This window comes from Palaemon carinicauda, chromosome 36 (genome assembly GCF_036898095.1).
Source record: "Palaemon carinicauda isolate YSFRI2023 chromosome 36, ASM3689809v2, whole genome shotgun sequence".
Taxonomy (NCBI): Eukaryota; Metazoa; Arthropoda; class Malacostraca; order Decapoda; family Palaemonidae; genus Palaemon; species Palaemon carinicauda.
Genome location: NC_090760.1, coordinates 14,518,826 through 14,536,325, shown reverse-complemented (window position 1 = coordinate 14,536,325; position 17,500 = coordinate 14,518,826). Strand labels below are relative to the sequence as shown.

Below are 17,500 nucleotides of genomic sequence, written 5' to 3'. Positions count from 1 at the left end.
CATGTCTTTGTGGCTAGCATATACAAAAATAAAATCATGTCTTTATGGCTAGCATATACAAAAATTAAATCATGTGTTTTGGCTAGCATATACAGAACTCAAATCATGTCTTTGTGGCTATCATATACAAAAATTAAATCATGTCTTTGTGGTTAGCATATACAAAAATTAAATCATGTGTTTGTGGTTAGCATATACAAAAATTATATCATGTCTTTGTGGTTAGCATATACAAAAATTAAATCATGTCTTTGTGGTTACCATATACAAAAAATAAATCATATGTTTGTGGTTAGTATATACAAAAATTACATGTCTTTGTGGTTAGCATATATAAAAATTAAATCATGTCTTCGTGGTTAGCATATACAAAATTTAAATAATGTCTTTGTGGTCAGCATATAAAAAATTAAATCATGTCATTGTGGTTAGCATATAAAAAAAATTTATCCTGTGTTTGTGGTTAGCATATAAAAAAATTAAATCATGTCTTTGTGGCTAGCATATACAAAAATTAAATCATGTCTTTGTGGTTAGCATATACAAAACTTAATTCCTGTCTTTGTGGATAGCATCTAGAAAAATTAAATCGTCTTTAGGTTAGCATATACAAAAATTTAATTCCTGTCTGTATGGTTAACATATACAAAAATCAAATCCTATCTTTGTGGTTAGAATACACAAAAATTAAATTCTGTCTTTATGGCTAGCATATACAAAACTTAATCCTGTCTTTGTGGCTAGCATATACAAAATTTTAAATCCCGTCTTTATGTGGTGAGCATATATAAAAATCAAATCCTGTCTTTGTGGTTAGCATATATAAAAATTAAATTCTGTCTTTATGGTTAGCATATTATACAAAAATTAAACCGTCTTTGTGGTTAGCATATACAAAAATGTAAATCCTGTCTGTATGGTTAACATATACAAAAATCAAATCTCGTCTTTGTGGTTAGCATATACAAAAATCAAATCCTGTCCTTTTGTCTAGCATATACAAACATTAATCCTGTCTTTGTGGTTAGCATAAACAAAAATGTAAACAGCCTTCAAAGGAATTAGCATTCATGCTACTTTACATCAATGTACTACACTTAAGGATGTAACTTGTACCACTACCGTAATACTGTAGTATTCCGAAATGACAACAACGCAAGCTGATTCTACTGAAAATTATTTATACGAAAACAAACTACAGTTTACATCAAAGACCAGCAAACCTATGAGGAAAATCATTTGAATAATCTCCTTAGAGGTGTCAATAAACAAACAAACAAACGGATGAACATACATAATAAAAAACGTAAATAATAAAAGTATTCAGTAAAAAAAAAAAAAAAAAAAAAAAAAAAAAAAAAAAAAAAAAAAAAAAAAAAAGCTTTACCAATCTACGAAGTTGTACATACAAGTACTAACATTACAAAGTACAGTCAACTTTAACAAAAATGTTTCTCTTAGTTTCTGTAATAGGGTTTTCCAAAATCTTAATACAGTCAAGTATGAACAATGAACTTACGGTAAACCGTTAAATCATGTCTAGGTTTTGGCAAGTTTTTATCACCACACTGGCCAATGCGGATTGGTGATGGTGGGAGATTTTCGTTGGATCAATAACAGCGAACTGACCTAGTATGGGTGGCCCTGACTAGTACAGCTTTGCTGATCAAGGCGATACACAAACACTTTCACAACGTGAAGGTATCCCCACTCAGAAAGTATGTGAGTATATATATATATATATATATATATATATATATATGTATATATATATATATGTATATATATATATATATATATATATATATATATATATATATATATATATATATATATATATATATGTATATATATATATATATATATATATATATATATGTATATATATATGTATATATATATATATATGTATATATATATATATAATATTATAGTAAATAATTTTGAGACCCTAAGAAATATATGTAAAAAAATAAGCTATAAAAATGCACCCGCCATCACATCTGATAGAAAATTCAGGCGAATAACTTCCGAAAATGTAGTGGGCCAAACGAGAGGCCTGCGGTCGACAAGAAGTACCAACGCCATCGGAAAAGAGAAGTCAGTCTTACGCTAAGAAGAAGAAGAAGAAGAAGAAGAAGAAGAAGAAGAAGAAAAAGAAGAAGAAGAAGCAGGTACGGATGCAGTGAATAGATGAATAGAGAGAATAATATCATTATGAAAGAAGAAGAAGAAGAAGAAGAAGAAGAAGGAGAAGAAGAAGAAACAAAATGATAAGAAGAAGAAGAAGAAGAAGAGGAAGAAGAAGAAGAAGGGGAAGGAGAAGAAGAAGAAGGAGAAGGAGAAGGAGAAGAAGAAACATATGGGGAGGAGTAAGAAGGAGAAGGAGAAGAAGAAACATATGGGGAGGAGTAAGGAGAAGAAGAAGAAGAAGAAGAAACATATGGGGAGGAGTAAGGTACAGTACAGTAGAAGAATAATTCATATCCGAGAAAGAAGAAAAAAAGATGAACAGGAGATAAGGCAAAGATAAAAGCGAGATAAGATATGGAAGGTAAAAAAAAAAAAAAAAAAAAAAAGGAGAAGAAGGAGAATAAACATATGGGGAGGAGTAAGGTATAAGGTACGGTACAGTAGAAGAATAATTCATATCCGAGAAAGAAGAAAAAAAATAAGAAGAACAGGAGATAAGGCAAAGATAAACGCGAGATAAGATATGGAAGGTTAGAAAAAAAAATCGCGAGAGTATTCAAAGCCAGCGAGATAACATCTCTACAGATCGGTGGGAGATGAACCACTCTCACCTCGGTGCTTAAATTTCCATTTATTACATGCCAAAAGGCCCACAATCTCCCCGTCTTCAAAAACTGAAACGGACTGGCAAACGACTCGTTGTCTTTTAAACACTTCATTCTTCGAAGGTCTGTTGCCTGGCCTCGCCGCAAATTATTCTAAAGCCGGGGCTGAGAAGGCATATTTTAAAGTCAGGATTTCAATTTGCATACATAAATAAATACGCTAGTCGTAAGCATATGAATGTGGGTGAATACGCGCATATAGAAGTGCAACTAAACGTCACTCTCTATACAACAAACACCAAGTACTAATTTCTTAATCTTCTTTTCTTGAAATTCTTTTTTTTTCTGAATATCTTTCATTCGTTCATTTCGTCCAGAATTTCTTTATCATATCTTAACATCTCTTATCATTATAAGTTTGATTTCGCTAACGTTAAAGAACTTCTAGTAATTCCACATTGTCTTTCTCATCTACCTTTGTAATAAAAAATAAGCATAAACCACAATCCAACTACTAAAAAAAAAAAAAAAAATTTAAACAGATAAGGAAGTATAAAGCTACTAAACTGTTTCCATTTCGTGACCAGATTAGGTTGCGTTTAATTCTATCGTCACTTGTGTTGAAGGAAGGCGAGTTTTACCTCAGGTCTCCTGTCAAACACTGAAATTTGGGGTATAAAACCTAATCCTAGGATCGGGGACGCCATTCAGCAGAGAGGTGTAACTGTTTGACAAACCCGAAGTAGCTATTTGAAGTAAAATTTACAAGAATGGAAGAAATGGGAGGGGTTAGGAAGGGGGGGGGGGGGGTGTAACCTAGAAGGCAAAAAAGTGACTCGGCTAGGAGCCAAGAGACACTATAAAGATTTTTCGAAGTTGCTTCGTGACTGGACGTTTCACTAAAGACAGGCTTCACGACTTGACTTTTCACCAATGACAGGCTTAGTGACTGGATTTTTTTACTAAAGAAAGTCTTCATGACTGGAAATTTTCACTAAAGACAGGCTTTGTGACTAAAATATTCACTGAAGACAGGCATCATGACTGGACTTTTCACCAAAGACGGGCTTAGCGACTGGATTTTTTACTAAAGACAGTCTTCATGACTGGAATTTTCACTAAAGATAGGCTTTGTGACTGAAATATTCACTGTAGACAGGCATCATGGCTGAACTTTTCACTAAGGACAGGCTTCGTGACTGGACTTTTTATTAAAAACAGTGTTCGTGATTGGCCTTTTCACTAGAGACAGTTTTGTGACTGGACTTTTTACTAAGGACAGGCTCCATGACTGAACTTTTCACTAAGGACAGGCTTCGTGACTGGACTTTTTACTAAAGACAGGGTTCGTGACTGGCCTTATCACTAGAGACAGTTTCGTGACCGGACCTTTTACTAAGGACAAGCTTCATGACTGAACTATTCACTAAAGACCTGCATCACGACTAAACTTTTCACCAAGGCAGGCTTCGTGACTGGAATTTTTACTAGACAGGCTTCTTGACTGGACCTTTTACTAAAGACAGACTCTGTGACTGAAGTTTCCACTAAAGACAGGCTTAGACTGGAATTCTCACTAAAGACAGGTTTCGTGACTGAAATTTTCACTAAAGACAAGCTTCGAGACTAAAACTTTTCACTAAATTCAGTTTTCGTGACTGGACCTTTCACAAAAACAGGCTTCGAGACTAAACTTTTCACTAGACAGTCTTCGTGACTGGAATTTTTCCTAAAGACAGTCTTCGTGACTGGATTTTTCACAAAAACAGGCTTCGAGACTAAACTTTTCACTATAGACAGGCTTTGTGACATAACTTTTTACTAAAGACAGTCTTCGTGACTAAACTTTTCACAAAGACAGGCTTCGTGACTGGACTTTTCACAAAAACAGGCTTCATGACTAAACTTTTCACTAGACAGTCTTCGTGACAGGAATTTTCCCTAAACGACAGTCTTCGTGACTGGACTTTTCACTAAAGACAGTCTTCGTGACTGGACTTTTCACAAAAACAGGCTTCGAGACTAAACTTTTCACTATAGACAGGGTTTGTGACAAAACTTTTTAATAAAGACAGGCTTCGTGACTGGCAATGAAAGATATTATTGAATAGTTTAATTAGTTCAGCAAAGAAAGTCTAACAAGACGTGTCTGCGATTAAAATGGCTTGACGTTGGCGGAGGTATGCGCTCAGAACTTTACTCAATAACAGTGACTTAGGTTTTTAGTAAAATTTGGATGTTCAAGTTTGGTGATGAACTCCAAACTCATCATTCTCTTCTGTAATATGCACTTTTTCTTGAATATATTTGGACTTTCTTTCCGTGTAACGTTTATTTATATTAAAAAAAAATATTGTTATAGTGATTTACTTATAAAAATACACAAAAAAGTGTTTTTGTCTCTAACTTTAATAATAATAATAATAATAATAATAATAATAATAATAATATAATTTGATACAGATACAAAGGCTAAACAACATCGAAGGACAAAATTATTAATGTACCCCTGCCCAAAATAGTTTCCAATTCACCCGTAAACACGTATGCAAACACTAATACGCACATGTCTTTGAAAAAAGCCACATTCATACACACATTTCTTAATAAAAAAGAAGAAGCAAAAACGTCAGTTATAAAAAGCGGAAAGACACAGCTGTAATAAAACACACACACACACATACACACACACTTGCACAACTCTCCCCCTTTCTTGAAAGTCATATATCAGGATATTACGAATATCAAAATTCGATTAGAGCAGAGGATGGTGACATTATTGAGTCCAAATTTATAGACATCAAGACCATGACAAGATGAGGTCTTTCCCTCCGTGCGCAGCAGTAGTGAGGCTTAAAACTCCTGGGGGAGGGGAATAAGAAGGATATGGAGGTACAGGAGATGAGCAGGGGTGGGAGCTGGGGGGGGGGGGGGGCTTCGAAGTTATGCAGATAACCTCCTCGTCAGGAAGATGACTCGAGAGTCGATCTCACAACATCGTCGATACTTCCGAAAAAAAAAGTAAAATAAAATATTCTTGAGTTTCTTGCCCGTCTCTCCCCTTCAAGGTTGACCTGAAAATCCTCCACCGATCTCATTCTCGCTTTCTTTATTTCTACACCATTTGCATATCCGATGCACAGAACATTTTCACTTTCTTACTCTAACATCACGGGTCTCATACTGAACATGTCTGCCATTGGCTTCACACCAGAGAATTTTTTTTCCATACGGAAATATTTCCGCTCGTTTGCAAGGATGTTTTCAAACGAGAGGATTTTTCCCGAGCGGCCTCATACTTTCTATAAACCGCTACTTAAGAACCACGTTGGTTAGCAATGCATGCAGCTAGTATATATCACTGCCGCTCGGAAATGTTCTCGAACGGGCAGCGAATTTTCCGAGGGGCAGCGAAATTTCCGAGGGGCAGCAAAATTTCCGAGCGGGCAGCGAATTTTCCGAGCGGGCAGTGAATTTTCTGAGTTGGCAGCGAAATTTCCGAGCGGCCAGCGAAATTTCCGAGTGGGCAGCGAAATTTCCGAGCGGGTAGAAAAATTTCTGAGCAGGCAGCGAATTTTCCGAGCGGGCAGCAAAATTTCCGAGCTGGCAGCGAATTTTCCTAGCGGGAAGCGAATTTTCCGAGCGGCCAGCGAAATTTCCAAGCGGGCAGCAAAATTTCCGAGCGGCCAGCAAAATTTCCAAGCTGGCAGCGAATTTTCCCAGCGGGCAGCGTGTGAAGAGCTTCGTTAATCATCAATGATTTCAAATCCGCGCGGGCAAAACCCTGCGGCATTAATCCGTTCGTGTGAAGAGAGCCTTCAATCTATAATAAAAAAGTTATTCTTAATGGACAAATATTAGAAACATATGCAACCACTAATAAGCTTATTTTTCTCATCAATCAGATTCAAAGATTGGATTATACTGCATTATGCTTGGCAGAGAAAATAGAGGCTCTTGAGTACTTGCAACACTAAATCATTCTTTTATTATAAGCCAGACTATAAGCAAGGACATAGACCACGCTCCTTCCCATGATGCAGCTGCCATTTGTTTACAAACAGATGATTTGACATTACACAATCAATCCTTCATGACATGTGCTCATTTGTAGCTAAGAACTGAAATAATATATGCATTGATTATCTGCTAATAAGATATGTTTAAGCTTTGTATTTCCTGTTCTGATTTGCATAACCATCTTCAATAACATTGTGGGTGAACTCTGGCAATAAATACAGACGATAGTTAATAGCCGGAAACGTAATAGGAGACGTCATATGCTTTATTTTTTCCCATCATATTTTAACTTCCAACTAAAAAAAAAAAAAAAAAAAAAAAAAATGAAGTCCTTCCTCTTTACTTACATCTAATCTACCAGTGGGGTTCGATCCCTACACGCTAAATTATCATTGAAATGTTTGTAATCTTTTCAAGATCAGTAATTTCAAAGACATTTGGCTTGCCATTGTAATCCACAGTAAACATTATTTAGTATGATAGAAATTACATGAATTTTATGCAAAAGTCTTCAATATGCCGATTCCAAATACGCCACTTTTTAAGCATTTTAATAAGTGTGTAACAGAAATGTTACCATTCATATCTAAATATTTACGACTGTAATACCTTATACATACATATATAGTATGTATATACTGTCGGTCCTAAATACGTATATTCATTATCGATCTCTTAAAGGTTCGTCCATAACCTTTTATTGTTCTCTATGCATTTTCATTGAACATTACCATAATTTTACTCCTATTCACTTTCAGTCCTACATTTCTGTTTTCTCTATTCAAATCTACCGTCTCTTACAATTAATACACATATGCTCTCTCTCTCTCTCTCTCTCTCTCTCTCTCTCTCTCTCTCTCTCTCTCTCTCTCTCTCTCTCTCTCTGTATATATATATATGTGTGTGTGTATGTGCTCAATGATGTTTGTTATATAAATTCCAAGAATATCAAAATAGTCATTAACAGACACATTACGGCAAGCAAGCTGACCTATCAATTTCACGGAACTAGCCAATACATGTTTAAACCATGCTGCACGTAGCACGAAGTAAACACCTTTGCAGCACCACTGACTCTTCCACGCACAAAAAAAATATATATTCGCTACTGCATGAACACATTTCTGAGTAAATATCCATCGACACACGTAAAGCTATGCGTGAACCACCTAAAATAATCTCAAAAGAACTTAGCTAATGTCATGCGATCAATTGTCTTATTCCCCCCCCCCCCATCTAAATTATCCAACTGGGTGTGCAATTGTCAGTTATGAAGGAAAGAATGGCGTGGAAAACACAAGGTATTTACATCAGTAAAGCATTTATCTCCAAGTGATAGGGGGGCTATGGGGAAAGGGGGGAGTCACCCCCGTCATACCACTGGGAGGGGAAACCAGCCTTAGCATCCTTTCAAGGCGTGACAAATGCCTTCCTGGTGCACGAACCCACAATGAAGTCACTTTTCCTCACTTTTGTCCTCCTCAGAAGAAATATATGAATATATCTATAAATATTGTTCCTGGCCACAAATGGCGTGACTTCAATATGCGTGATAATTCCAACACCGATAAATTGGAGAACCACTGCAGCGAAGGACAAGTAGGTTGGGGAAGAAGAGGAAGAGGCGGAAGAGAAAGAAGAAGAGGATGAAAAAAAGCTGTTGGAGATACTGGTGGTGGAGATAAAGGTGAAGGTGGAGGAAGGTACAATAGGACGAAAAAAGGGGGAGGAGAAAAAGGTGGTGGTGAAGGAAGAAGACGAGGAGAAAAAGTGGAGGAAAAAAAGGATGGAGATAGAGGAAGAGGAGAAAAAGAAGAGGAGAAAAGGGTAGAGGTGGAGGAAGGGAAAAGGTTAAAGAGAAAAAGTGGAGAAAAAGGTGAAGGTGAAGGAGGAGGAAAAAAAAGAGAAAGGTGGAGATGGAGGAAGAGGGCAAGGAGAAAAAAAATTGAAAGAGAAAAAGGTGGAGGTTGAAAAGGAGAAAAAAAACACACATACACAAGTCGAAACTCTACTAGCTCTTGGAATGTCCCTGATCATGATCAAATATTGATGTAAATCCTTGACACGGGTTGGACGGCACGACCGATGGCCTCACAAGGAGGTCCCCTTGGGAGGACGTGGCTCCTGTTATGTAGAGAGTAGACTAACATCCCTTAGCTTAGAACGTCTTACACTCGATCTCTATGGAGGAACGGAGACGAGGTTACTTCCTTTTCAAATACAAGAAATTACGCTGATATAAATTAGCTTAAGAGGTTGATAAGTGTTTTCAGTACTGTGCTGATTACTGAATTTGTTTTATATATTCAATGGTTGCTAAAGTAGCTTATATTCGTGCATGAATATAGGATGAATATCGTATACCATATAAGACTAACTAAATACACAAACATATACAGTATATATATATATATATATATATATATATATATATATATATATATATATATATATATATAAACTCCAGAGACACAATATCTTAGTGTACTCTAAGAGATTCTATTTTATTTCACGTATTCTATACACGCTTTTGCGGTCAACTTCCTCCTCTTCTTTGGTAAACCAACATAAAATGAAGTAATCATACATGCATACATTCACAGACACAAAAAGACACATTTATAAATATAAAGAGATTATATATATATATATACATATATATATATATATTTTATATATATATATATATATATAATATATATACATATATATATACACACACACATATATATATATATATAATATATATTATATATATTGTGCATGTATGTGCATATACGTACATCCGTGTGTACAAATAGAAATCAAGCTAATGTATACACATCCACTTACACATTCAAAACAAATAACGAATAAAAAAAAATCTTATGAACAATAAAATCACCAAATCTTCCCACACAAAAAAAAAAAAAAAAAAAAAAAAAAAAAAAAAAAAAAAAAAAAAAAACACCATTAAAATTCAGTTATCAGCCAAGAAATACGATGTACGTCCAACATAATGCGGTGTCCTAACTCTCCGGCTAAACCCCTGATGACACGGTCTTCAATAACATAACAGCCAATTACGTTCGTTATGCAGGTCGCAAGGGGGGGGGGGGAGCTATTGAGCATATTGCAAGCGATGGCATTACACTTTTCCTTTCGTTTTGATTTACTGCCTTAATGTCAATTGCTCCAGGAGATGTGAATTGGATGTCTCCTAATACTAAGGGATGAAGGTTTGGGAATATTAAGTTTACTTTTATATTGCTGTTGTTATTTTTATGGCAGATGCAATTTTACTTGGCAATGTTACTACGCAGTACTGGTGTTATTGACCCCCTCAATCTCCCCTATATAATAAAGAGCAAGTGCCTGGATGCGTACACATACACACACACGCACACACACACAATATATAATATATATATATATATATATATATATATATATATATATATATATATATATATATATACCGTCACACTTAGTGGCATTGCAAGAAGTATAAATATTCGGTCTCCCTCTCGGATAAGGGGTAGAGGGAGTAGTCATACCCTGGTGAGAAAGGGTACCCCGAGAGATACACTCGGAAACCAAAATCTCCCACAAATCTGTGTGCATATCGCTCTGATTATTTAGCCGTCATTTTTTACGGGTCGCGTACACTAGTATTCCTATAATCTTCATCATCATTATTATCAGATATGTAATAACGTATTTATCTGTTTTAATAACTGTTACCGTATCAAATAAACATTAGTTTATGTCATCATTACTATCATAGACATAAGTATATTAATTTTCGTTAAGACTATAAAAATATAACTAGGAATTTATAATATTGCATCATTAAAATCAGATATTATGAATCATTAATTATCATAATCACTACCAGATCTGAATTGATAAAATTTCACAGTTACTGATTCACTTCACATAAAAACTTTCCTAAAGCAAAAACAATATCAGCGTTCAATATCATAATCCATTTCACATTTCTGGATTGTGGATAAAACCTCAGAGCCTTCTTACAAAATTCATTTCTTAAGTCCTGCAATTCTAATTCCGTCTCCGATTCGTACAATTTTTCTCTCATTCTCCCCACAAGATCAAACCATTAGGATTTACTATATTTAAGTCTGATTATTATTATTATTATTATTATTATTATTATTATTATTATTTGCAGCAGCGGGCAGTAGTAGTAGTAGTAGTAGTAGTAGTAGTAGTAGTAGTAGTAGTAAAACCCTGTCATAGGAGAAGGACACTCCAAAATCAAACCATTTGTTGTCTGGTCTCGGGTAGTGCCATAGCCTCTGTACCATGGCCTTCCACTGCCTTGGATTAGAGTTCGCTTGCATGGTGGTATACTTGAGCACACTGCTCTATCTTATTTCTCTTCCTCTTGTTTTGTTTTCAAGTTTTTATAGTTTATATGTGAAAGATCTAATTCAATTTTGTTACTCTTCTTAGAATATTTCATTTTGATTGTTTATTTCCTTGATTCCATTCCTCATTGGGGTATTTTTCCTTGTTGGATCCCTTGGGCTTGAAGCGTCATGCTTCTCCAACAAGGGTTATAGCCTAGCTTGTAATAATAATAATAATAATAATAATAATAATAATAATAATAATAATAATAATAATAATAATAATAATAATAATGGGTTACAAATGTATGTTCATACCACGATTACTGTTGGTGATGTTACGTGACAGTACGTAAAATTGTGCTAAAAATGTGTTATAAGCTAATCATTATATAAAAATGAAAAATTAATACAGGGGATTTTAAGAGCTCCATCTGAACTTCACAAAAAAATAACAATTTCATATATGAATTAATAAATAAACAAAACTTTTAAGTTCTGAATCTGGCAAATCATTTAAGTCTCAAAAACGTACTTTAAAAAAACTCCATTGCTTTAAGAATAGTCTGCAACCAGAACAATAGTGTAGTATATATATATATATATATATATATATATATATATATATATATATATATATATAATATATATATATATATATATATATATATATATATATTCAAAGTATCACAGTTTAAATTATATATACCCTGTATATATATATATATATATATATATATATATATATATATATATATATATATATATATATATATATATATATATTTTCAAAGTATCACAGTTTAAATTATATATACCCTGTATATATATATATATATATATATATATATATATATATATATATATATATATATATATATATATATATATATATATATATATATATACAGGGTATATATAATTTAAACTGTGATACTTTGAAAAATCAGAAGCATCATGAAATTTTTCCACAAACTCAATAAATCAATAAAAACCTCCGACCACCAACCTATGGATATTAGAGGCCATGTAAACTCAAAGAAGCCTTAAAATACCAACACAGGGATAATAAACAACCCTATATCACTAAGCGATCATAATACCGGCTAATAACTACACCATATAATCAAGAGACAAAGTACAGCAGGTCCCATTACTAGAAAAGCACTCTAAGGGTGCAGGCCTCCACCACGGCAGCTTATTTCAGTCGACAAATTGCTTGACCTTAACCCTAACTTTAAAAATTCTAGACATAACAATTAATCGCTGAAAGTTTCACTGCTCTATGAGTAGAATTGTGGCCAGGAAGTTGTTCACAAACAAACTGGGGCGAAAACATAACCTCCTCCCAACTTCTTAGGCGGAGGTAATTAAAGAATTACAAGACACAATTGATGCTTTCAGATCAGAGCACTGGTCTATATTATAAAATTGGTTTTGATCATCAGATTAATATTTAACATGGCTTTTCCAGCAGACGGTTTGTTCGTTTGTTCACAAAGACAAACAGGCAAACAGGGGCGAAAACATAACCTCCTCCCAATTTCTTTGTCGGAGGTAATTAAAGAATTACAAAAGACACAAGTAATGCTCTGATCTAATTACAAAATTGGTTTTTGATCAACTGGTTAATACTTAACATGACGCTTCCAGCAGATTGTCTGTTCACAAACAAAGGCAAACAGGCAAACAGGGGCTAAAACACAACCTCCTCCCAACTTCGTTGGCGTAGGTAATTAAAGAATTACAAAAGACACAAGTGATGATTTCAGATAAAAACACTGGTCTATATTACAAAATTGGTTTTGATCAACTGATTAACATTTAACAGATTATCTGTTTGATCACAAAGACAAAGAAGCAAACAGGGGCTAAAACCTAACCTCTTCCCAACTCCATTGGCGAAGGTAAATAAATGAGATAACTTGATACCTGGATACAGAGATATAGGAGACCCCCAAAAAATGAGAGACATGGCCCTACATGCCTCTTTACGATACCCAAGAAGGGTCTCTCAAGAGTGGGCGATGCCTAAATTTGTCATTGGCCCCTAAACGACCAGCTGTGACTGCCTCCTCGTTAGTAATGCCCGCCGGGTCAACTTGGGCATGTCATGGGCTCCCACTGACAACGTTCAATCATTTCCTAACTGTCGGGGGGTGAGGGGTGTCACACGATTTCTGTCGATTTTGGAATTGTCTGTATATTTATGAGTTTTCAATGGCCATTATTGTCGTTTATTACTTTTTCTCTCTTTCATACATTATAATATTATATTCGTGTGTGTATATATTATACACTGTATATATATATATATATATATATATATATATATATATATATATATATATATATAATATATATATATATATATATATACAGTATATGAATGTGCTGGAAACCTTTCAAAATGATGAATGACAAGTATAGAAATGTGTGTATTTCTGTAGACGAAATTAAAAATACATATATTTCTATACTAATCTTTTTATCATTCTTGAAAATCTTCAACATAACAATAAAGTACCAAACGTATATATATATATATATATATATATATATATATATATATATATATATATATATATATATATATATATATATATATATATATATAAATGATATATATAAAAAGACAAAAGAAATTTTAGAGAGAGAGAGAGAGAGAGAGAGAGAGAGAGAGGAGAGAGAGAGAGAGAGGAGAGAGAGAGAGAGAGAAAAGAAGTCACGTCTAAAACGGCAAACCTGTTCCGAAGGAGGCACATAACGAGACTCGTATGCTAATCCGATGAACTTGCGGCAGGAGGCCATAATACCAGAAGGATGTCAGCCCCCGGGGGACCACACGGATAAAGAGAAGGGCAAGGGGAAATGGGAGAGGGGGGGGAAAGGGGAAGGGGAAGGATGATGAGAGGGAGTGATAAAAATGATGGGTAGGGAGCAATTGGAGACTACAAGACCATAGCCATACAAAATTATCAGTAGAGAGACAAAGGAGACATGTTTATGGTAACATGATAATCATATAACAATTGAGAGGAGAGAGAGAGAGAGAGAGAGAGAGAGAGAGAGAGAGAGAGAGAGGAGAGAGAGAGAGAGAGAGAGAATATTTTTTAGCATGGTTCAAGCACAACATACAGAAAAGGATACAAAAGAAATGAGATAAAAATCTATCATACACAGCAAGTAGATGTGAGAGAGAGAGAGAGAGAGAGAGAGAGAGAGAGAGAGAGAGAGAGAGAGAGAGAGAGAGAGAGAGAGAATATTTTTAGCAGGGTTCAAGTACGACATACAGAAATGGAGATACAAAAGAAATGAGATAAAAATCTATCATACACAAGTAGTAGATAAGAGAGAGAGAGAGAGAGAGAGAGAGAGAGAGAGAGAGAGAGGGAGAGGGAGAGAGAGAGAGAGGAGAGAGAGAGAGGAGAGAGAGAGAGAGGAGAGAGAGAGAGAGAGAGAATATTTTTAGCATGGTTCAATTACAACATACAGATAAGGAGATACAAAAGAAATGATATAAAAATCTATCATACATAGCAAGTAGATGAGAGAGAGAGAGAGAGAGAGAGAGAGAGAGAGAGCGAGAGAGAGCGAGAGAGAAAGAGAGAGAGAGAGAGAGAGAGAGAGAGAGAGAGAGAATATTTTTAGCATGGTTCAAGTACAACATACAGAAAAGGAGATACAAAAGAAATAAGATAAAAATCTATCATACACACCAAGTATATATATGAGAGAGAGAGTGAGAGAGAGAGAGAGAGAGAGAGAGAGAGAGAGAGAGAGAGAGATCTTTTAAACATTTCCACCCCTCCGGAATGAAAATTACCTCATCGAGCTCCTGCCGATTCGATGGTAAACAATCTTTGATATGGAGATACACACATTTCTAGTTTTTCTTCTACTTTTCTACCAACGCTATAGCTGTGACCCGCATCTTTCGATCAACAGCCAGGTATTTAATTAGCATCTTATAGTCCATTTCTTTTATCGAGGCAGATTTGCACCGACTCGCAGCGGTGCCCTTTTGCTCGGAAAAGTTTCCTGACCGCTGATTGGTTAGAATTATCTCGTCTAACCAATCAGCGATCAGGAAACTTTTCCGAGCTAAAAGGGCACCACTGCAAGTCGGTGCAAATCTGCTTCGCTAAAAGAAATTGACTATAGTTGAAGAGAGGCATACTTAAATTTTTCGTCCTCACCCGGTCCAAGATTCGAACACGGATCTTTAGAATTGCCAGCCCAGAGAGTGACTCTCTTGGAACATTATTCTTAGAATTTGTTTTTTCCCAGAGGAGAGAGAGAGAGAGAGAGAGAGAGAGAGAGAGAGAGAGAGAGAGAGAGAGAGAATATTTTTATCATGGTTCAAGTACAACATACAGAAAAAGAGATACATAAGAAATGAGATAAAAATCTATCTTACAGACCAAGTAGATATGAGAGAGAGAGAGAGAGAGAGAGAGAGAGAGAGGAGAGAGAGAGAGAGAGAGAGAGAGAGAGAGAGAGAGAGAATATTTTTAGCATGGTTCAAGTACAACATACAGAAATGGAGATACATGAGAAATGAGATAAAAATATATCTTACACACCAATTAGATATGAGAGAGAGAGAGAGAGAGAGAGAGAGAGAGAGAGAGAGAGAAGAGAGAGAGAGAGAGAGAGAGAGAATAATTTAATAATCTCTGCAAAACGGCTGCTGGTATCGAGAGAGAGAGAGAGAGAGAGAGAGAGAGAGAGAGAGAGAGAGAGAGAGAGAGAGAGAGAGAGAGAGAGAGAGAGAATATTTTTAGCATGGTTCAAGTACAACATACAGAAATGGAGATACATAAGAAATGAGATAAAAATCTATCTTACAGACCAAGTAGATATGAGAGAGAGAGAGAGAGAGAGAGAGAGAGAGAGAGAGAGAGGAGAGAGAGAGAGAGAGAGAGAGAGAGAGAGAGAGAATATTTTTAGCATGGTTCAAGTACAACATACAGAAATGGAGATACATGAGAAATGAGATAAAAATATATCTTACACACCAATTAGATATGAGAGAGAGAGAGAGAGAGAGAGAGAGAGAGAGAGAGAGAGAGAGAGAGAGAGAGAGAGAGAGAGAGAGAGAGAATAATTTAATAATCTCTGCAAAACGGCTGCTGGTATCGACAGGCAATAATCTCTCTGCTTTTTAGTGGCTTTCTCAATTCCTATATATTCAGACGTACCCATCGTTTAAAATAAAATAATTCCAGTCATGAATATTAATAGGGGACAAGGGAAAATATACCAGATTTTGAAATGAGGATGACGTTACATTATGCAATATGTATTCATCACATGAAACTCCAACTTCATGTAACACAACAGTTTTAAAAGTGAATATTATTAATCTCTCATGAATATCTATTCACAGATTTAAATGGCAAGATATGTAATATCTGGTTGGCCTTACTGAAATTTAACATATAACTGAATATGATAAATATGAAAGAATGTTAATGAGGAAACCTTGCAAATAAAGAAATTATAATTATATTCATTGAATTAAATAAATGAATAAATAAAGGAGAACTCTTAAACCTTATATGAAGATAAATTATTCCAAAATAGGCTAATTGCCTTAAAATTCTTTTAAAGAAATTCAAGACCGCTATTCAAGTCCCTTTATTATTCCAGAATAATACACCATCATTTAAATTGGTCATTAAAATAATGGTTTGAGTAAAATCTCAAATATCCATTGAGACAAAAAAGAAATGAATGGACGAAAAAACACGTGATAAAAATGGGTTGATAACTAACTACCATACAAATACGTCAGTTGGAGCCCTTGGTCTTATAGCATCCTGCTTTTCAAACTAGAGTTGTTGCTTAGCTAATAATAATAATAATAATTAATAATAATAATAATAATAATAATAATAATAATAATCATTATTATTATTATTATTATTATTTTTCCTTTCCTCACTGAGCTATTCTCCCTGTTGGGGCCCCTGGGCCTATAGCATCCTGCTTTTTCCAACTAGGGCTATAGCTTAGCAAGTAATAATAATAATAACAACAACACCAACAACAACAACAACAATAACCACAATAACAACAACAATAATATTAACATGCTTCACTTCGTTTCCATACTCGGCTTTTTACCATATCACCGACATGATTCATGCTTTTCTCATGCCTCATATTTGTTAAGTTTCATGTTTCACTCACGGCTAATGACTACTGGTTGACGCCTTCAACAACATGGACGGAAGCAACTTGCCCCAAATGGATAATTTCTTTGCCATGTACTTGCAAATTCCCTTTATGAACAATATCCAAATAATACTAATAAATACAAAT

The 17,500-nt window shown here is 34.8% G+C and overlaps 1 protein-coding gene across 1 annotated transcript in view; it reads left to right on the top strand.

Annotated features, from left to right (window-relative positions):
• LOC137628490 (splicing regulatory glutamine/lysine-rich protein 1-like) overlaps positions 1–17,500 on the top strand; it is a 36,352-nt gene that overhangs the window by 2,377 nt on the left and 16,475 nt on the right. The window contains exons 2-3 of the mRNA XM_068359646.1: positions 2,043–2,174; positions 2,225–2,458. Of these exons, the coding sequence (XP_068215747.1) occupies positions 2,043–2,174; positions 2,225–2,458 (366 nt within the window). The remainder of the gene's footprint in view (positions 1–2,042; positions 2,175–2,224; positions 2,459–17,500) is intronic.